General features: G+C 45.5%; 1 protein-coding gene across 2 annotated transcripts in view; it reads left to right on the forward strand.

The window, feature by feature from the left end:
- The window catches only part of JAKMIP2 (janus kinase and microtubule interacting protein 2), a 354418-nt gene that overhangs the window by 166121 nt on the left and 165151 nt on the right, over positions 1-23146 (forward strand). For both annotated transcript variants that reach the window (XM_085618096.1, XM_085618097.1), the window contains exon 3: positions 7621-7905. In XM_085618096.1, the coding sequence (XP_085474222.1) occupies positions 7774-7905 (132 nt within the window). In that variant the 5' untranslated portion in view covers positions 7621-7773. The remainder of the gene's footprint in view (positions 1-7620; positions 7906-23146) is intronic.

Raw genomic sequence — 23146 nt, forward strand, 5'->3', positions numbered from 1 at the left:
GAGTGGGGAGTAGGTTTTAATTAAGGGGGCAATTTTAGGGCTCAGGGCAGGGGGCGGGATGGGCAGTTTCCAGGGCAGGGGGGCAGTTTTTTTGGCTTAGGGCAGAGGGGTTTCTGGGTAGGTTTTAGGTAGGGGGCAGAGTTTTAGGGCTCAGGCAAGAGGGGAAGGAGCAGTTCCAGGGCAAGGGGGCAGTTTTTTAAACAGGAGTCAAGATAGTTTAAGGGGTGAGGTTGTTTTTAGGGCCCAGGGGATGGGTTATAGGGCAGGGGCCAGGATTTTAGGACTCAGAGTGGAGGGAAAGGGGCGTGAACTTTACCACACATCCCTTTCCCACACATGCCTTTACCATGAAATTGTGTGGTAAAGGCATGTGTGGTAAAGGCATACATGGTAAAGGAATGCAATTCTATCCAGAGCTCTCTTTTCCCAGCTTCATGTGTGAGGGGCTAATTTGCTTTAGACTGTTTTTGCCATTCTTGGACTTTATTTCTTGTTGAGCCCATTATAAAATCACAACTACAAGTAGCAGACGGCAAAGAAAACACCGTAAACAAACAAGAGATCAAGGGCCATTTTTATGACAAGTCAAGCACTGCAACGAAGCAAGTCACCTTGCGCTGCACAACAGGTAAAGGGCAGGAATGCACTGTATTTAAAAGAATACTGCACGCTCCTGCCTTTGTTCCTGTGCCGGTGTTGTTTTTGCTGCCTAGCGCCAACACAGGCACCTTAGCACCATGGTTCAAGGTTGCCTGCGTTGTAAGGAGGATTGTTTTTTTGTTCACCTTCCTGCACAAAAACAATACCCTGAGGAACATACCTCTTTCTATGGGAGCTGCAGAACACAGCACACATAGAAAGAGGAAGTAATGAGGAGGAGAAATAAAGATATTTCTTCTCGTTATGCCTCACCTTTTGGTTTATTGCTAGGTCTACTACTTTTTGTAAATCTGTGAATGTGTCAAAATCCATGGATGTTGCTTGGGAATCCCATGCAACACCCATGGAAAGACTCCCTGGCAGAGTGTAATGCAACATAGTGATTTGTGCTGCGTTGCATTACTGTGGATTTATGAAGCCAGCTTCATAAATTGCAATTTGGGCTTGCGTCGTGCTTGCACCTCACTGCGTGGTGCAAGCACGAGGGAACCCGACTCATAAATACTAAATAACTGGGATGGGCAAGCCTCTGAAGGCTCGAGCTTAGCGCATGCCATATTCCTGGTGTGTCACAAGGTCCTCTTGGTCCCTCGAGCCCAAGACCAACCCAGCCTTCATGCTACTTCTGTGCACCTCTAGTTGAGCTGTCAAGTTTCTCTTCTGGGTGCAGCAGAGGATTGACTGGCCAGGGTGTGAGGCTGTGTTTTCTACACTTACATAATCAAAATTCAAAAGGCCCATGGCATTGTCCCGCTTCTCCTCTGTTTCTTGCAGGGGGTTTAGAGAATGTGAAAGTGGCGAAAGGGAAGGGAGGAAGAAAGGAAAGATTGTAGCAGGTTGCCATTCATCTTTTCCAGGAGAGAGAGGGGAGGTGGAAGTCTGTAGCAACCACAGTCTAACAAGCACTGCCTTTCAGTGTGCAGGCTCTGGGACATTTGAAGTGCGGCTGGCCAGGGAGGTTGCCCTTATGCTGCCCATCCAGGCGCTATTACGTATCTGAGGGAAGCTTCTTTCACTGCTGCCAGCATGACCTGCTAGCTTGCAACCATGTATGACGGAATCACAAACTGTTGCCACCCTTTAGCAAACCCTCCAGGATTTCGTGATTTGCAAAATAAATTGTGAAATCAGCAGTTTTTTAAAAAGGCAGAGCTTTTTATGAAAGTGCCCATGAAATTTGGAGAATGCGATCTGATATAATTAATTTTGGTGAAGAGGCTGACAAAAGGTCATGAAAACATAATCCAAAGGGTTGTGAAAGCATAATTTACAGATATTTTCGTCTCTACATTTCCAACTTTTTGGAAACGAACACACCTTGTGGCCATCTTATCTCCATTTCTAAAGTTCAAAGGTGAACAGTAGATTGTACTATTAAAATAGGAAGAAATTGGAGGTACAAAATTAAAATGAAGGAAAAGTGAAAAGAGTACAACTCTCAGGAAGAGAGTTAAGATGAGAGAAGCCATGAAGCAGAGATTAAAGGCTCAAGGGGGGAATTGGGTGCCCTCTGAACATTTAAGAGGCAGGCTGGGTGAGCTTGATTTGTTTGACCACCACTTTCTGAGCTAACTTCTAATAAGCATTAGTGTCATGAGACTTGCATTTTCCTGCATGGTGTAATTTCTCCAACAGATTGATTGCTTGTAGTGTGGACATCATAAGTGTACTCATATGTTAATTCATTCTCACCTCCAGCTGGGGCATAACACAGGCCCCTACAGTTCATGTGGTGCAGGGAGCCCCAGTCCGTCTGGGGCTGCCGACCATTCAGCCTTCCCCCATTCAGCCAATTGGTAATTAATATTGGTGAGATACAGGAGACTCAGGGGCTCTTCATCACATTCTGCGGGGAGGCCTTTTCATTTTGCGTTACGCCACGGACAGGCTATAGCTAGGCCTGGGCGGTAAATTCCGTTCCGCTCGCGGAATTTGCGGAATTTGGGTAATTTCGCGTTCCGCGGAGAACGGGGAATTGCCCAAAATTCTGCGTTCCCCCGGCTTCGTAGAATTTTTTGCTTGTTCGCGTTCTCAAAATGCGTGTTCGCAAGATATTTGCCCCTGAGCACGCAAACAGCGTTCGCGAACAGGAAAAAAGGATCGCTTCCAAGCAATTCCGCATATTCGCAGAATTTCTGTGTGCTCGTGGAGATTTTTTACAGTTTCGCGGAGCTTTGCATAGCGCGACTATGCAAATTCCGCCCACCAAGGTCAAGTTAGTTGAATCTTTCTCATAGGCTCAGACATTGGAACGGGGAGAGCAACAAGTTCCACCAAGCCAATGCTAAACATCAATATGACTCCGTTGGTTGTCACCTGCTCGCGCAATCTAATATTCAAGAATGATTGAGCTGCTTAATTCGTTTATCTCTATGGATAATTCTAAATGTTTATGTGTTTATTAAATCAGAGCAACAGCGGTGCATACATTTCATCACTTCATTATACCCATTTCAAGAAATATTGGCTTATTTGCCTAAAAAGAGAAACAAGTTAAAAATGTGATTTAACTTGTTTCTCTTTTTAGGCAAATAAGCCAATATTTCTCACCTCTGGTTTATATTTATTACCCAAGAGAGTCCCTAACACCATCTGCATTATACTACTTCGTTTTCCTGGTAATATTTATCTCTCACACAGTTCCTCCTTAAATTTCCTGTATAGATATTAGGAATCTTACAACTTCCATTGGCTATAATACCTTCTGCTTTGCTCATAGAAATAAAGAAAGAAGGTTTATTTCCATCTGTCCCAACACTTTTATTTTTACCTTCATTTCATTAGTCATGAAAGTCATTTACTCCAAAATATGAATGGTGGATGTAATGACGTTCTTCTTCAAAATGCCAACTGCAGTTCTGACTAGATGGCCCCCTTGGCCTGTGGCTCAACCCAGCTCTGGAAGGGCCGTCCCACTTATGGTGAAAGTGGTGTTCAGTCCCAGCTCTTTTTCAGTCTCTGTACCCTGCCAGCCAATATAGTCAACAAAGGTGCTAAACTAATACTTATTTTATTTTTCTTTGCTGTGGGCAACAGTCCACTGAGGACATTAGCGAGATGAACTGAAGCCACAGTCGGGCTATCTGGCATTGCAAATAAATGTCTTAACCGCTGTGTAGATTTCAATGTAATTTATCAGTTCATCAGTTAGTCAGAGCTGGCTCAGTCCATTGGATTGTAACAGGTACTTTAGTTTATGTGGTAGTGAATTTAAGTCTTCTTGCTTCTTCTGGGCTTTTGTTGTTGTTGAATGAACCACAACCTAACCACCAACAGATCCTCAGAACACCAAGTGGTCATGCATTGTATAGGACACTGCGATCACCAGTTCTTAATTTTTAAAATATTAAGTGCCAGGGCTCTGACTAGGAGGCCACTGCAGCTTGCACCACCTATCGCCCCTGTCATCGCTGCCAAAACAACTACTATCCATCTCTCTTGCATGTAAATGCAACAGTTACGATTATTCAAGGTCCCCAAAGCTAAAGAAATGGCCGGGGAGGCAGGTATTAGCAATTTTTTTATGTATATTGTTTTCCTAAACAACTGTTATACTGCTCATCTCTAAATCACATGAGCAGCGCCCCTCGGGCAGACTGCCCTAAGTGTGGTGTTGACAATTAGGTGCCAGTGCTGAGCACCGGAAACCAATTAAGTGCCAGTGCTCAGCACCGGAAAGCTCCGGCTCAAATTAAGCACTGGCTGTCACTAATGTGGCCTCGCTGTGCTGAAAGGAATGGTAATGACAGTAGTTCGGTGCTGTTTCTGAAAGCCACAGATCTGCAAATAAGAGAACTGAGAATTAGAGGAAATAATTAGTTTTCCTGGGATCAGACTGAAGATCCAATGGGAAGGATGGTGTAAACCCATGACATCTTGGCCCCCTGGTGGAATGTTCAACAGAAGATCCTGGCTGTTCTGCCTCCCATTGAAGCTTTGGTCAGGGGGAATACTAAACCCCAGGATTGTGGTATGAATATCTCTACAGAGAGGGTGCAACCCTTCTTTGCGAGTGTAACATACAGTATTTATTTAATGAAGCAACAGAAGTTGTGAGAGGCTTCAAAAAGCTACCACATGCTTTATTTTTAAACCTCCTGGCACCACGCTGGGTACAGATTAATGCCGACAGCCTATTCGAAAGTGAGAATAGTTCTTGATAGGCCATTGTCTTAGAAATGCTCTAATAGTTAGGGCAGAGTCAGCCTGGTGCCAGCTGAGTCTTTGTATCACCTGAGGTCTTCCAGACCTGCTGGCATAATGTTATCACTCTTCAGTGATGAAGGAGCCTCTTGAGACCAGTTGGCTACAAATCACCCGCAAATCTCCAATATTCCTTTTATAATGTCAATATATGGAAAATTCTGCAAATTTGCCAGCCCATGTTGGCTTATACTACAAAACTACTCTATCCAGAGATCGGTAAAACTGTGCCGAAAAAATGTGGACAGTTTTTTATTGACCTCTGGCTTCAATGTCACCTGGGTCGGACACTTCAAGGGTTTGAAACTGATTCATACATTGGTAGGGCCACTGGAATTATGCGATTGTACAGACGCGGCGATTTTCACATGGTTGTAGATTTTCCCCATTTTCCACTTAATTCATCATCTGCCACATAATCCACAGATTTTAACAAAAACAAATTTTGTTTCTAGTTTGAACGGTTCAAAAGTTACTCAAAACGCAGCAACACGTGTTGCCTTGCAATGGAAGGCCCTTTGCAAAGGTTGACTGGTCACCTATCTGTAGGTAATTGCTATATTTGGGAGCTAAAATGGTACAAATGAGGTGCAACTAATGCAGAGACAGTATTAATAAGTTAACATATGGCAAAATAATGAAGTAAGACTATAGCACAGTGTGCCGCATACTGCCGCATAATTTGCTGTTTCTTGTCACATAATTTACTCAACCCCGTCACATAACTTGGCCCTCCCCTGCCACATAATTCCAGTGTGCCTGAACATAGTTTAATAGAAACATGTCCATTCCAAGAGGAGAAACACCATTAAAGCCTATTGCGCCATTGCAATAAATAAAGAATGAGGCGTTTTGGATCAGACTCACAACTTGTGGTGTCTGCAGTCACCCATCATTGATCCTGAAGAGATCTGCATAAACATATTTATGGAGAGGTTATCGTTTTAGCCACACCCACTACTATATATTTAGTGAAAACACTTAGATGTTGAGAAAATATTCTTATTTTCCCTGCCTTCCCCTTGGTCTGAAAGTCCTGCGTAGGACTAGCAGTAACAACAAGAACGATAATTACAGTAATAATACAAGTAGCATCAAAAAGAACAACAATGGTTATGTTGTTGGTTAGTAATAATTTGATTGCAGCGATAATAAATATTAATATAGCCATATGGTGGTCTATTCACAAAGATTTTTTTAAAGTCATAAATCTGTACTTCGTAGGTTTCTGTGTGTAGTACAATTCCGAATCTAAGGGCATTCGCAAAAAACTCAGTGTTTCTCCCCATCTTTACATCTGCTTACAATTAGAACAACAAATAATTCACAGGAGTGAGCATAGCAGACAAATTCATGTAACCATGGTGATATATATACCAGGGAAGTGATGGAGCACGGCGTTAGCCTTCTTGGCTTAATACAGCGCACCGCCATTTTGAAAATGCAGGGATGCACTGTATATACAATAATATGGTGCAGCCCTGCATTTCCCCCTGTTCTGGCTCTGATTATAGCTGCCTAGCGCCAATGCAGGCACCCTTGCACCATAGTGCAGGCACCCTTGCACTATAGTGCAAGAGTGCCTGCTTTGTGGATGGCGATTTGTGACTTTTATGTTTGCTGCTTTGTGCAGCACACATAGAAGTTGCAACTCATAATTTTTTTAATGATTATTTATGTGCAGGAAGGGACACCTTCCTGCACATAAACAATCATGCATGGTCTTTTGCTGTTTCTATGTGTGATGCACAATGCAGCACATGTGGAAAGAGCAAAAACAAGGAGAAATAAAGCATTTCTCCATGATGCGCCATGCTAAGACCAGGTTTTTTTTGGTCTTAATTTTGGCGCTGCCCCATATTTACGCCACCTTTGTAAATATGGGGCAGGGTCAAAATCAATGGGCGGTGTGGCGGAACACCCACCACAACACCCATTGCCCTCCCCTTTCATGCTCAGTATAGCATGAAAGGGTTTCTTAATTACAAGGCAGCGCTAAGCCACGTTAAGTGGCTTAACACTGCCCTTTGAATGAGACAAAGCCCGTTTCGCCACAAGAACGTCAAAAAAGTGGCATTCCTGTGGTGATAGGGGCTTGTAAATATGCCCCTTTATTTTCTTCTCCTCCTCCTGAATAATACGTTTTGAGGTGGAGAAACTTCTTTCGAACAATCCCATGAAATATGGGTGTTTTTCGTATCCTTTGTCACCTTGGAATATTTCCAGGACGGCAGTGGCCATATAAAATGATTGCAAATGAGTTCCATCTTTTTGGGTGTTTACTAACCTCCACTTTTCTCACTCCTACCTCCAAGCTCACAACTGCAGATTTTCCCTGGTGAAAAGTGGAATTTGTGTTATGGTAAAATCTGCAAATCCTAATTCTGTGAATAGAGATTTTTGTTTTCCCACAGCAGATTAAAATGTTTGCTTACGTACGTGGCTACAGGGAGCTCAATGTTGATGTGTAAATCAGGATAATTAGTAGAACTATCCATAATATTGTGTATAGTAGTAATATTAGTTGCACTAATGTAACTAACTATGATTACTACTACTAGTAATAAAGATCATAATAATGACAATATTAGGGAAAACGTTAATGGAAACAGTGCATTCAATAGTGTCAATTAAAATACAAATACGATTAAAATCTAGTTCGTTGTATTGCGTTTTCTGCTTTTTTGTTTGTATCTTAGTGCAATACAAAAAGATTACTACTCTTACCCGTCTCATACTCTTTTATATATTTTTCAGTGTGCCCAACGCTGCCGCTGCGGTGGATCGCGCAGCACATACTGCGGGATGTAATACGTCAACGGCTCCATCGCCATCCCCGAAACATGGATTTCACCCATTGAAACAAATTTTGTCAACAAAAAAAGGGAAAGTGGACATTAGCTAGCAGCCATGGCAAAGAAGTGGAGGAGTGGCAAGGGCGAGAAGCCCGAAGCTCTTATCCTCGCTCTCCAAGCGGCCAATGAAGAACTCAGGACCAAGCTGACTGACATCCAGATAGAGCTGCACCAGGAAAAGTCAAAGGTGAGCATTCTCATTTACATGTAGATGTGTGGAAGGTGGATCAGGAGCAACAGAGAGACTGAAGGTGCTGACAGAGAAAGACAGCCACTGGAGCTTGCACCCTTAGTTTGAGCAGTTAAAAAATTACTTTCACTAAATAGCGACAAGATAAGACTTGAGAAAGTTCTGAACATGGCAACTATCCACGCGTATATCCCTGTATCAACTTGTGTAGGGATGGAGCCTTACCTACTATGGATAAAGGCACCACAATACAGATTGTGTTTAACCCGCCTCTGAATAAATATGATTCACTTCCTGGTGTCTTTCCCCGTTACTGGGACACGGTTTGCTTCATTACCCCGCTGCCCATGTGATTCAGTGTCCTTACAGTCTACCAAGCATTTTATGTTATTCTGCACTTTATACTCCACTTTTAGAACCCGGCTTTTACATCCAATTTTAGCAGGGAACTGTTTTAAAACTCATCAAGAAGGTCTGCTGTTTTTACAACGGTGTGAGTCTGCCACAATCTGTTTCGCAGTATTGAAATTTATTCAGGGGTTTAAGGAAAAAGTATGCTATTTGACTTGGTCAAGACACTATGGAAAGACAATTCGATGATGTGTAACTGAGTAATTTTATCTCATGATTTTATCATGTGTGGTCTGTTTGTAACTTCTTTTATGCTGTGCTTTTATGGTCTTTTCTACTGAATAAAGATTATCTGATGATGATGACTTTCACTAATCGTTTGGGGAAAATGTAGACCTTGGAGACACAGGCCTAGTCAGTGGCGTAGCAAGGTCAGGTGGTAGCCAGTGCGGATAATTTCTTTCACCCCCCGACTTGACAAAATGGCAAAAATATGTGTTTATAACACATATTTTTGCCATTTTGTCAAGCTGGGGGTGACAAGATATTACTGAGAGGGGTGACAAAATTGGCAAAAATATTGTGTTTATAACACATATTTTTGCCATTTTGTCACCCCCCACAGTGATGACACCCGGGGCGGACCGCACCAACCGCACCCACCTTCCGACGCCACTAGGCATTGCATGCTATTGAAATGACAAAACGGTGATGCTTTGTCCAAAAGGATGGAAAACAGCTTTAGACCTTAGGAAGGAACCAAATGTATTCCCAGTGAAGTCTGTCCTGTGAGAAACAGGTAGAAAACTGCAGGATACTCATTTCAATCACAGCAGGATTACATTTCAGGGGTCATCATCAGGAAAGAATAAGGAACCAGCATCCCTATGGAGCAACAAATAAAATATACAAATGTCAGCAAGGTTGTGGTGTAATCAGGATGGTCCTTACAAGACTGGGTCTTACTTTTGTTGAGAGTAGAAACCCTTAAAAAGAAAAACATTCTACAAAAATAAAGTAAAGGAAAATGATCGCGATGTATTGAATTAGTCACAGGCACTCAGGAGAACATTAGAAACTACAGCAGAGGAAGTATATGTGTATGCTCACTTTACAGAAGATAAAATTGAGGAATGTCTGTTTTGGGGTAATCTATAAAATGGGAAAGGAAAATAAAAAAAACACGTGATCAGTGCTAATGGTGAGGTATAAGACATGATGGAAAATAAAAGAGGGGTGGTGTCACAGGAGGGTTAATCATCAATGCAATGACCCGGCACAGAACTAGACTGCTAGCGGAATGTTGGACTTGTGTAGTTGAAAAATTGTCAAAACAGGGTCGTTAGTAGGCAAAAGCAGGTCAAATATAAAAGTTAGAGCCCAGGGTTGTGGAATACTCGCTTGCAGCCTGCGAGCGGAAGCAGCGCACTGTCACTGTCCTCAAGGTGCAGCACATCAACACCCCCATGTGCGTCTTATGGGAAGCTGGCGGTGACAAGATGGTGCCATCCAAAGGAGCTCCCCAAAATACCGGTGATACTGTAAAACTAGTTTAGGGTAGTGACCAAGATAATGCAACTATAATGTTCACACCAGCAAGTACCACTTACACCTCCAGACAATGTGGATGAAGAAAAATGAGATACTTAACGAAAAAAGACAGAGAAAAATATTGCCCCGTGATAATGCAACCATCCAGGAGGTACGGTTATGAAGATGAGAGTTAAAGATTAAGAATTAAAAGGAACATTCAATGGTGAAATGGTGCTGCGTTCATGTAAAAAAACATACAACTACATTAGTAATAAACAATAACCTGGGAAAAACGATGGTTAGTATTTCAAAAACGTCCATTACACAGACATTCTGAGCACGTTATGCAAATAAATACATGAAGTGTAAAATGTCATCAGTATTAAGACGGTGTAGCACATACTACACAATTACATTTAGCAGCCAGACAAAACACAGAGTGTCAAGAAATACTATGGAAAATGTTGCATTAGGGTAGTCAGTGAGGCAGTCCTTCAAATTACCACGCATCAGGCGTTAGACTAACGCATTTCAGTGAGGTGGTCCGCATCACCACACTGATATGTGAAGTAACGCATATAAGCGCCTATGCCTGTCAAGAGCTGTGGCCCGAGTAGTGCCGGTGGCTGCTATTATTGTAACACAGTAGTGTTAGTGGCACAGACAGGCAGGCAGCCCAGTCTGCTCAGCAGACCTCTTGGGGGCTGGGCTCTGAGCTGCCTGCTTGCTACAATGTAACAACTAGTTTGAATCACCGCACAGCAGCACGTCATACTTTCAGTTTCGCTAGTCATGGGTCGAGGCTGCAGCCCGTGAAGCAAGCGGGCAGCAGGTGAATTCAGAAATACCCCCCTGCTGTTCATGGGCTCCGCTGCCGGCACAGTAATGAATCCCGCTGCCTGCTGCATTGCGAGCAACCGACCCAGCTAGTCCTACCATGGCCCGGGCAGCGGCGGTGTCACTTAGAATACCCGGACTGAGTGGGGTGACCCGAGTGGTTCGTTCGCGGCCCCAGAGCACCGGGACCCCTGACTGAAGTTTAGCAGGGTTTAAGCATGCCTGATACAGGCAGCCGGTCACCACAGAAGAGAGGGAAACCAGGCAGCCGGAGTCAGTGAGGGGCGTACAATAAGAGTTGCTGCCGGTAATCAAGTTGCAAATCTGTACTGAGCTTGCCTTCCAACCTCCTCCAAGTTCCAGGCACACACAAGTCACACCCACACTTTCAGCCACACACAGACTTGCGCATAGCGGACAGTCAGTGACATGCACACACAACATGCACGACACAGCACCTTTCTCAGGCCAGCTGATGTAACATGATTTCTCTGTGCTGGCCTAAATGCTCACTTGACACTGTTTACTAATGCTACTATACATGATCTATCATCTCCCACATAATTGCTTACTAGCTTGAAGCTGCCGGCCACGCAGGATTTGACCAAGTAAGTGTGTGCTTCACAGCGCCTGAGGCTGCCTTGCCCAAAATGCCCGGGGTGCGTGCTACTGTTTGACCCTGTTAGTTTTCACTTGACTGCACTCTGGCGAGCCAACAGCTCAACTGTGCTTTACTTGGGTGATGATAGGGAATTAAATTCGCGAAAGAAACAATTGATGGACGGAATGCTGGACAATGCAAACATTCACCTCCAGTCACAAGGATCTGGGTTAAACTGCATCATTCTTTTGCTCACCACACCACCCCAGTTTGGACCCAGCCATATGCAAATCAGACTTGACCCTGTTACTTGTGGGAACAGTCCAGCCTGAAGTGCCAAGCCAGGTCCTCCCTGGACTGGAAACAAGCATCCTGGGACCTGTTTCAGGGCATCACCCTTCTTCAGCCAGGCTAGCTTGAATCCAGTGGTGTAGTGAGCATGGGACCCACGTCTGGGCATACCCTACCCACTTAGGGCAACGTATACAAAAGAAAAAATTGATGGACAGAATGCTGGACAATGCAAACATTCACCCCCAGTCACAAGGATCTCGGTTAAATCAATCATTCTTTTGCTCACCACACCACTCCAGTTTGGACCCAGCCATATGCAAATCAGTCTTGACCCTGTTCCTTGTGGGAACAGTCCAGCCCTAACTGGCAAGCCAGGTCCTCCCTGGACCGGAAACAAGCATCCTGGGACCGGTTTCAGGGCATCACCCTTCTTCAGCTAGGCTTGCTTGAATCCAGCGGTGTAGTGAGCACGGGAACCACGTCAGCACTTTCAAGAGGCTTGTAGGTGTCTCTCGAAGGTATTGCCCGTGTTTATGCGGCGGCTGATACCAGGATGTATACGTGTGGTACATGACTGCTTGCTAAACTGAAGTTAAAGTGCATCAAAAATACACTAATTATTGGAGCATGTGGATGGAAAATAGAGCAGGACGTTTATTTTGCATATTAACTAATTCGTGCTGAGTGGCCTCAAGTTGAACGGCCCATTCCTTGAAGAACCTGTAAACAACTGTCTAAGTGTTGAGAGAGACTCGATTATAAAATTATAAGCACTACAGCGCACAAGCTGTTGGCTATGCCTGAGACTTCTATGCACCTTCAGGTTCTTCGCTGACAGTTTAATTTTTTTTATGTTGCTCAAATTTAATTTAATTTAATATGTTTCCCTCTGTTCATTGCCTGATTTTGCTTGCGAAAAAGTGTCACTCATAGTCATTGAAATGTCACTCATAATTACACAGAACATATGAAAATGTCACACATAGCAATCTAAAACCTTGGCAGCTACGCTGAGGGCAGTTCCTCAGAGTCATTAAATCCAGACCCTAAGGAGTTTAGTTTGTCAGTGCCTTTCCTGTATTCAAAGGTTAAGATCGAAGTCCCCTCTCAAGCATTAAGGGTGACATGTTTTTTGATCAGCAAGCAACTATTTTCAATTATTAAGTTCAGTGACATGACCTGGGTGTGCTGATTCTATTCTGGCTCATCTGCTGAAGAATTCTTGCTTTGATGTTTAGGTTAGTTTGGGCAATATTGGGCTTCTGGCAGGTGCACCAAATGGCATAGTTACATTTGGCGTGACGCTGTAATTTAATGCAAGTGTCTCCTGTGTGTATAATTTAATATTGGTCTTGTGTTTGCTAGCCATGCAAGCACCACGCCTGAAATGGCCAACGATGCGTGGTAGAACCTACTGTTAGGTGATTGAAGAGGTGGGCATCGATGAGGGGTCCTGTGCCCTCATTACATGACCCCTAATGTGTCTGCTTCTTTTAAAGGCAAACATGGTTTTATTTAGGGAAACGTCGAGTAAGAACAGCTTGCACTAATATTTGCCAGAAATCTTTTGAGACTGTTACTGAAAAGGTTATATTTAGTCACACAGGTTGGTCTTCTGGTAGTTTTAGGGGGTCTGTTTTGGGGTGAGAAAATGTTTACGGGCCAAATACAAGCCTGCTTGTGTGTATGTGTTAGTAATCATTCTGTGTATCTTCAGTAGACTGTGGAAGAGGTGTTCAGAGTCACAAAACAAATCATTTTTATGGGAACAGTTATGTCATAGTCTGAGAAATTGTCCCAAGGGTATACTATGGTGGAGACTGCGGGAATGGCGGCTGGACTAATCAGTTTTTAATATTTCTTTCAATCTGCTTCCTGAACAACGTGCTGGATAATTTGTTATCCTCGCATTTGACCTTGAGGTCGAGGACACGAATGGCCTGTTTTTGTGAGCTCATTGTACACTGAATGTCTGTGGAACGACTGCCAGGCCAATCACAGGAAGCTCTGTGATCAACAGTCCAACATCAGAAGAATGTTGTCTGTGCGCCTACGCTATTTGTTGACATTTTGGGGCAGATTTACAAGCCCCTTGCGCCACTTATGCGTCACTTTTCACATGTTAAAAGTGACGCAAAAGTGGCGCAAGGGGCTTGTAAATCCGCCCCTTTGTCTGTAAGAACTTGATGGATCGTACATGTACGTGCTCATGGTCATTCATGAATAGGTTTGTTTAGACATGGAGCAAAGCTGACTCCCATAGCCATGCCCTTCATTTGTAAGTAGTATTGATGGAGGAAATTAATGAAATACATAGTCAGTGCCCTTCAACTGATGCAATGATGAAATCAGAAGGTGCAAATATATGGAATGGAGTTCAGGAGCTTATTGAGCACCGTGGAAGCTCCATTTTGCTGAATATTGATGTATAAGGACTACGGGGCAGATTTACAAGCCCCTTGCACCACTTTTGTGTCACTTTTCCCATGTTAAAAGTGGCGCAAAAGTGGCGCAAGGGGCTTGTAAATCCGCCCCTACATGTCCAAATTGTGTCTCAGGAGACAATAGAATTCCCTCAATGCTGCTGATAAAGTTAGTTAGTCTCAAATAGATGCTTTGGTGTTGGCTACAAAAGGTTTTCATAAAATGCTTATGTATTTACAGAAGGTCTACATAATGAAGCAACACCCAAATATAATCCATATATAATAGGATGACTAGAGCATGTACTGGATACTTAATGAGAATCTTCGCTTGGACTGGTTTTGAGTTTGTTTCTCTGTTTTTAGGATTATATTTTTTGAGGAAATGAAAAATATTCTTGGTTTATTAACAAAATAATGCTTGCATGGCCAGACGTGGCCATGCAGTGGATGGCTGATACCAAGGAAAGGACCCTGCAACTATTTTACCAGGCCATGTCCAGCAAACATGTACCACAATGAATATATTTGTTTAAACACCGCCAACTGTGTTTGAGTTTTGGTGTAGTGTACTGAGATACAGGCTTTCCTTGTTGGCAAACACAAGGCTACCGTAGCCGACAATTGAAAATGACTTTACAGTTTAAAAGGAACATGAACACTAAAAAGGTGTGTACAAGCAATGAAACACATTTGATCTCTCTTTGTGTGTGATGCAAAAGAAACCCTATAGAATATGGCATTTGGGGGTAATTTACTAGCACTTTGCACTGGGTACTTTTGCATCACGGGAGAATTCCATTGGTGGTACACGGGTGTCCTAATGCAACCACCCATGGATTTTGACAGAAAGCCATTTTACTAAAAAAGGTGGAAAGGGATTTTGGACAAAAATGAACACCTCTTCTAGGTAGACGTAACATTTGAGAAGCATTTTTGTTTCTCAAAACGTTTCAAACTTCGTGTAGGAGAGTAGGGTCTGCTATCCTATGGTCACCCCAAATTTTTGCTTTTTGCTTCACTGGTTTTTGACATATTGAGGCTGTGGGCCTGCTAATCAGACCCCCAGCCTGCTGTTCTCTGTAACTAAATTGACACTATGCACCCTAGGTGCATAACCAATTGGAAGTGGATCACCCTGTGAGCCCCTGTACCAGTGTACACTAGGTACCCAGGGCATTGGTGTATCTAAGGCCTGCCAGGGGCTGAAGCATGTATTATGCCACCCCTGGCCTGGCCTAACAAATTTGACACAACTGGCTGATCACTCAGCTGGGGTAAGTTGGTGTAACCACCTCTTACTTAGGTGTAGTATACCTACACCTAACCTTAAATGGGACACCTGGTAACCTATAAGTCACTCCTATGGCAGGCCTTAACAATCCTGAAGGCAGAGTGCTTGGTTCCATGTGAGATGGTGCTCTGGCATGAGCTGAGCCTGTCTGCAGTGGTCGGAACAACTTCCTTCTACCGTTTCCAGATATCGTCATACCATATACTCTTAAGTGCATTATGAACCTCGCGGTTAAATGCTATCTTTGGTTTGGCTTTATCAAAACATGTCGAGTAAGGTGTCATACGAATTGGAATACTAACCCCTCGCCAATTCTGGCGACGGGGTTAGCATTCCACCCTTCTATTCTGACACGACATGTACAGTACCTGAAACCCGGGTAAAATCAGACATAGCCTCAGCTCCACAAAATGGATGCTGCCACCACAGACACAAGTCTGCCCTCCTGCTGCTGGGAGTCCTTCCAGCTTGGGAGACGTGGACAAAGGGTTTCCTGCCAGGGGAGGTGCGAGCACCACCCCAGACAGGATTTTGTGTATTGGTCAGGTAGGGCTTGAATGGAATGAGACATGCCTGAGGCTCACAAGGAGCCTCGGTGCATATACCAGTTCAAACCGGTCCTGGGGCACACCAGCCCCGGACCTGGGGCGAGCTGGACAAAGGATTGGGGGTGTAACCACCCCCTTTCCTGGTCCCACCCTTAGGGAGGGACCTAGCAGGTAGTCCGGCCCTTAGAATCCGCTTAAAGGTAGGAGCTGTGTCCTAAGACTTCAGACATCCTGGAATCAACTTAACCACAAGAAGAAGACGGGAACTTCGATGCTCTGCTGCACAGAGAACTGAAGGAAATCTCCCCTATGGTCAGGGAGTGACCATCTTGCTAACGCAAGCACCAACCAGCTATTGAACGTCTGCTTTGCCGCCGCCTCCTGCCGGAGCCCAAGCCCAGAGCCCGACAAGACCTGGACCTCCAGACCTCTCACCGCCCGATCCACAGTCCCTGCAAAGAAGGAACCCGTGGAGGCACCGAGACACGTGGAGCCAGCCATCTTGAAAGACCGACGACAAGCTGCAAGCGCAACAACAGAGGCTCCCTCCAAGTTGTGCTTTGGGTCCTGAGAAGCCCAACACCCGAGCAGCATCTGCACCAAAGGTGAGCCCTCCAGCATCTCCACGATCTGTGTGGGGCCCCTCTGCACTTTGCATCTCGACGCGCCTGCCCGGTCCCTGGCCCGTTGGCTAGTGGCCATTTTGGCGACCTATTTTGAAATCAACGATGCTGGTCTGGTTGCTCCAGACTGGCTCTAGCTGCTCTCCAATAGAGCAGCCCCTCTGACCTTGCTGGTCAGAACAATCAGCTTTCTTGAACTTCCACAACTCCTGCCTTTGCCAAGGCTTGTTTGCTTCTTTCGAGTCGCCGACACCGCCGACAGCGAGAGCCTGCGTGGGACAGCTCGTGACTCGACTCCTGGACGTCGTTGACCTTCAGGGACCACGTTGCTGCGGAGACAAGCTACACTTCACCACCTGTTTGCACCCGACATCGCCTGGTACCTACCTGGTGCCACGCCGGTCACTGGCTAGTGACTGTGAACACTGTCCCCTCTGCTTTCAGGTCTTCTACAACCCCGATCCACTCTTGGATCCAACGTAGCTCTTCTGGACCGACCGCCTGCAGCATCTTTATCATCAGGCTCCATTGAATCGATAGAAGAAACCCGACGCACTTCGAGACCTATGCACCCGCTTCCTGTGGGTGAGGTAAAGCTGGCACTCCGGTGCCCAAGTGTAGAGAATCATCTCTAGTGTCTGTGTTTCGAATCTTGAGATCGTAGTCCACCCAGAAGACCCTTTCTGCAGTAACTTTTTAACTTTTACGCACCCATTGAAAACCTATGGGAGCACGCGTGTGACTTTCCTCACTGCACACGCAACCTGTGGACCTCCTGGTCACTAACTGAAGTTAGCTCCTTGTAGGCCCAGCGATTCTAGAGGCCCTAGGCCTTTTCCCTTTCCTGTTCGTGGTACTTATACCACTATTTTAGTATATGGTTTGAGTGGCCACCAGGGCCCATCCATATAAAGTGCAACTTCTGTATATTATAACGTTGTCTTGTTTAACGATTTGTGCTCCTGTGCTCATAAAGAGTCTAGGGGTTACTTTGAGAAATAAATACATATATATTTTGAATATATATCTGTGTGGTGTCCTTTCATTGGTATAAAAGGGGGTTACATTTGGTAAAACAGCCTGCTTAACACGCTTTAACGAGTTTAGCCTCAAAGACTGCTTAGCCTACGCTACCACTAGGGCAGCTAGTCCGAAAAGGTTGACTTACAACCACACCATAAGGGTTGCTTGGCATGGTACAAGGTGGTCACTTTAACTAGTGAACATCATATACCAGGCCAACTTCTCACATTGGTGAGCAGCGGTTGGATTTGAGCTTGCTGTGTTTTACCATTGTAATCTCTTGGTTACCAATTGAAAGATCACATAGGTACCTGTAGGTACATATAAAACAAGATAGATATACTTAAGTTCTACTGAACTTAGTTGTTGTAGAGCAAAGGGAGTAGCACACCCTGACTACAACTATTAGATAGGTTTAGTAGCTAAACCCAAGTGTAGGTAGATTGCAACACATCCACCCACACTTAAGAGCAATGGAGGGGGCAGAGGGGTCCAAGGTACCCATCTCTGTCGAGAGTGACCCCCAGAGGGCACCAACTCTCTTTGCTACCCTAAATCAAAATGAGCTCAGGCAGTTGGCAAATATCAGGGGCCTTAAACAGCCCAAGAACCCTACTTCTGCTGAACTCAGACAGCTTTTACAGGCTGATGAGAATCAGAAAGCTCTCAGGAAAGCCTCCCAGTTAGGCCCCTTAGGGACTGGAACAGGAGGCCCCCCTTCTGAAGATGCTACTAAGGTACCCCTTTCCAATAGTCACCCCTTAGATGAGAATCATACTACAGAGGATGAAAGTGAGAAGGGTACTGATACAGAAGGTAGTGAGGATGAAGGGAGAACTAGCCCAGTGCCAAGTGTTATACGTGGCCCAGCTAACCTAAGGCTATTGGGGACTGACAATGGGATCATCCCATTGGATCTCCCCAGTGGACTTAACACGGGGCTTGGGAGGCAAAGGAATCACTCAGGTGAATCTAATGCTTCTCATGCCTCTAGAGGCTCTCAAGGTCACTCCAGGAGAAGGATGACCACCCCTCAGAGGAGGGAGCATGAGGCCAGAATGCAGGAAGCCCAGCTGAGGATCAGGAAGCAGGAGCTAGAGGTAGCCCTGATGGAAGAGAAACTGAACAAGGCTAGGCAACCTAAAGAGAGTGGGTCTATACCCACTGGTGGCAGCATTGTCCCTAAGGACAAAGATAGGGTCTTTGACAATAGGAACCTGTCCAAGGTTGTGCCCCCCTACAAAAGTGGGGATGACATCCACAAATGGATGACTGCTCTTGAGAGGGCCTGCAAAGTGCAGCAGGTTCCTGAAGACCAGTGGGCAGCAATCTTATGGCTCTCCTTTGAAGGAAGAGGCAGAGATAGACTCCTCACTGTTAGAGAGGAGGATGTCAGAAATTACAGAGTCCTGAAGAGTGTCCTAGTTGATGGGTTAGGCTTAACCATTGAACAGTACAGGTTAATGTTCAGAGACACCCAGAAGACACAGACTCAGGACTGGTCTGAATACATTGAATGTGCCACTAAGGCTTTGGAGGGTTGGTTGCTGGGAAGTAAGGTATCTGATTATACAGGATTGTACAATTTGATGATGAGAGAACAGATTTTAAATAACTGTCAGAACCAGCAACTGCATCAACACTTGGTTGACTCAGATCTGACCTCTCCCCAAGAATTGGGAAATAAGGCAGACAAATGGGTCAGAACCAGGGTTAAGCAAAAGAACCAGAACCAGGGCCTATGGGGGTGATCAGAAGAAAACAGACCAGAAGGGTGGAGATCAGAAATCTAAAGACCAGAAGTCTTCAACAGGGCCCCAAACTAGTACTAACGAGGGAGGGTCCCAGCCTAAAGGGAAGAAGAAAGAAGGTCCAAAGAAACCCTGGTGCAAATTTTGCAAGAATACAACTCACTGGACTAGTGATTGTAAGAAGGGTGGAGCCCCCAACACTGTTGCCCCTAAGGCACCTGCTCCCAGTACTACTGTTAGCAGTGTTGGTCCCCAGACAAAGGGTGTAGTGGGAATCACTATGGGAACTGAAGGAGATTCTGACTTAGACCGAACCCTGACACAGGCAGTCTTGATCTGTGATGGGGACATAGATTTGTCCCTGACTGTGAGCCCCAGTAACCTGGGCAAGTACAGACAGACTCCTTTAATTAATGAAAAAGTGGCTCAAGCCTACAGGGACACATGTGCCAGTGTCACTATGGTGACACCAGGCTTTGTGGATCCTGGACAGTACATACCAGGTGAGAATTACCTGGTGACCAATGCCAGCAATGCCACTACTTCACATAGTGTGGCAGTTGTTAACTTCTCATGGGGAGGGGTAACTGGCCTCAAAAGGGTTGTGGTTAGTGCAGACCTCCCAGTAGAATGTTTGTTGGGCAATGACCTAGAGAGTTCTCTATGGTCAGAAGTGGAGTACAGGACACATGCAGAGATGTTAGGTATATCACCACATGTCCTTGCTGTGACCAGGTCACAGGCCAAAAAGTGCCTTACTGAACCACAGGTCTTGGATCCTGGAACAATGGACCAAGCACCTACCAAGAAGAAGAACAGGAGGGTAAAGGCTGTGCCTTCCCCCCTGCCTCAAAGTGATGATCAGCCTTCCCAGGAAGATGATCTCGAGGACCCTGAAGGAACTGTCCCTGAAGAGCTTGAACCTGATCAGGTTGAGTTTTTGGGGACAGGGGGACCTTCCAGGGCTGACTTGGGGCAGGCTCAGTTAACCTGTTCATCTCTTGAACCCCTCAGACAGCTGGCTGCTGCTGAGGCTGCTGGGAATGCTCAAGGTACCCATAAAGTGTATTGGGACGATGGGCTCCTTTATTCAGAGGCTAGAGACCCAAACCTGGTGCAACCAGGAGGTTGGTTATACCTCTGCAATTTAGGGGCCTCCTTCTTACCTTGGCCCATGATATTCCTCTAGCAGGACACTTAGGCCAGAACAAGACTTGGGACAGGCTTGTCCCTCACTTTCACTGGCCTCACATGAATGAAGATACAAAGGAGTTTTGTCGCTCCTGTGTGACCTGCCAAGCCAGTGGCAAATCAGGTGGCACAACAAAGGCCCCCCTAATACCACTACCTGTGGTGGGGGTCCCCTTTGAAAGAGTGGGAATAGATATAGTGGGTCCCATGGATCCTCCCACTGCATCCGGGCACAGATTTATACTGGTGGTAGTGGATCATGCCACCAGGTATCCAGAGGCAATTCCCCTTAGGACCACTACAGCACCTGTTGTGGCCAGGGCCCTGCTAGGAGTATTCTCCAGAGTGGGGTTTCCTAAGGAGGTGGTTTCTGACAGAGGTACCAACTTCATGTCAGGATACTTGACAGCTATGTGGAAGGAATGTGGTGTCAACTACAAGTTCACCACTCCTTATCACCCACAATGCAATGGGCTTGTTGAGAGATTCAACAAGACCCTAAAGGGTATGATCAAAGGATTACCTGAAAAGCTCAGGCGAAGATGGGACATCCTTCTGCCCTGCCTTCTGTTTGCTTACAGAGAGGTCCCACAAAAAGGAGTTGGTTACAGCCCCTTTGAATTGTTGTTTGGGCACCCTGTGAGAGGCCCACTGTGTTTAGTGAAGGAAGGATGGGAGTTACCTCTCAAAAAGCCTAAACAAGACATAGTGGACTATGTACTTGGTCTCCGCTCCAGGATGGCTGAGTATATGGAGAAGGCATCCAAAAACCTTGAGGCAAGCCAGGCCTTACAGAAAGCTTTGCATGACCAAAAGGCTGTCTTGGTTGAGTTTCAGCCAGGACAGAAGGTATGGGTGTTGGAGCCAGTGGCCCCAGCAGCACTCCAAGACAAATGGTCTGGACCCCATACAATCCTGGAAAAGAAGGGAGAGGTCACCTACTTGGTGGAACTAGGAACTCCCAGGAGTCCCCACAGGGTACTCCATGTTAACAGGTGGTTAAAAGCATATGTTGACAGGGCAGACATGGGCTTGCTCATGGCTACAGATGAGGGACAGGAGGAAGAGAGTGACCCTCTCCCAGACTTGTTGTCTCAGAACCCTGAAGATGGCTCAGTTGAAGGAGTGACCCTTGGAGGCAACCTCACTGATCATCAGCAGATTGAATGTAGACAGGTTCTACAATCATTTCAACATATGTTCTCCTTGATACCTAGTCAAACTGACTGGTGTACCCATGTGGTGGACACTGGTGACAGTCTGCCTGTAAAGAACAAACTTTACAGACAACCTGACCATGTCAGGGACTGTATAAAGGCTGAGGTACACAAAATGCTGGAACTGGGTGTCATTGAACCCTCAGAGAGCCCCTGGGCTAGCCCAGTGGTTCTGGTCCCCAAACCTCACACCAAAGATGGCAAGAGAGAGATGAGGTTCTGTGTGGAATACAGAGGACTCAATGCTGTCACTAGGACAGATGCACATCCTATTCCAAGGGCAGATGAGCTCATAGACAAACTAGCTTCTGCTAAGTTTTTGAGCACATTTGACTTAACAGCTGGCTATTGGCAAATCAGATTAGCTGAGGAGTCCAAGGCCAAAACAGCATTCTCAACCCCAGGTGGGCATTATCAATTTTTGGTGATGCCCTTTGGTCTGAAGAATGCACCTGCCACCTTCCAAAGGTTGGTGAATCAAGTCCTTACTGGGTTGGATGACTTTTGTGCAGCATATCTTGATGACATTGATGTCTTTAGCTCCACCTGGGAGGATCACCTGATCCACCTGAAGAAGGTACTTGAGGCTCTGCAAAAGGCAGGCCTCACTATCAAGGCTACTAAGTGCCAGATAGGGCAGAGTAAGGTTGTGTATTTGGGCCACCTTGTAGGTGGAGGCCAAGTTCAACCACTAGAGAGTAAGATACAATCCATCAAGGACTGGTCTCCTCCAACCACCCAGACTCAAGTTCGAGCTTTCTTGGGATTGACTGGGTACTACAGGAAGTTTGTTAAGAACTATGGGTCCATTGTGACTCCTCTTAATGATCTGACATCCAAGAAGATGCCCAAAAAGGTTCAGTGGACAGTAAGCTGTCAAAAGGCATTTGATGACCTGAAGAAGGCCATGTGCTCTGCACCTATCCTGAAAAGTCCTGACTACTCCAAAGAGTTTATTGTCCAAACAGATGCTTCTGAGTTGGGTGTGGGAGCTGTGCTGTCACAACTTAATGTAGATGGTCAAGACCAACCCATTGCTTTTATTAGCAGAAGGTTGACCCCCAGAGAGAAGAATTGGTCAGCTATTGAGAGGGAGGCCTTTGCTGTGGTGTGGGCCCTGAAGAAGCTGAGGCCATACTTGTTTGGCACTCACTTCAAGATTCAGACCGACCATAAGCCCCTCTTGTGGCTAAATCAGATGAAGGGTGAAAACCCCAAACTGCTTAGGTGGTCCATTTCCCTACAGAGTATGGACTTTACAGTGGAGCACCGGCCAGGTACAGACCATGGGAATGCTTTTGGTCTCTCCAGGTACTTCCACTTAGGACATGAAGACGAGACTGGTCAAGGCTAGTTTAATGTCCCTGCGTTTGGGGGGGGGGGTTGTGTAGGAGAGTAGGGTCTGCTATCCTATGGTCACCCCAAATTTTTGCTTTTTGCTTCACTGGTGTTTGACATATTGAGGCTGTGGGCCTGCTAATCAGACCCCCAGCCTGCTGTTCTCTCTAACTAAATTTACACTATGCACCCTAGGTGCATAACCAATTGGAAG

Source organism: Triturus cristatus, chromosome 7 (assembly GCF_964204655.1).
Source record: "Triturus cristatus chromosome 7, aTriCri1.1, whole genome shotgun sequence".
NCBI lineage: Eukaryota > Metazoa > Chordata > Amphibia > Caudata > Salamandridae > Triturus > Triturus cristatus.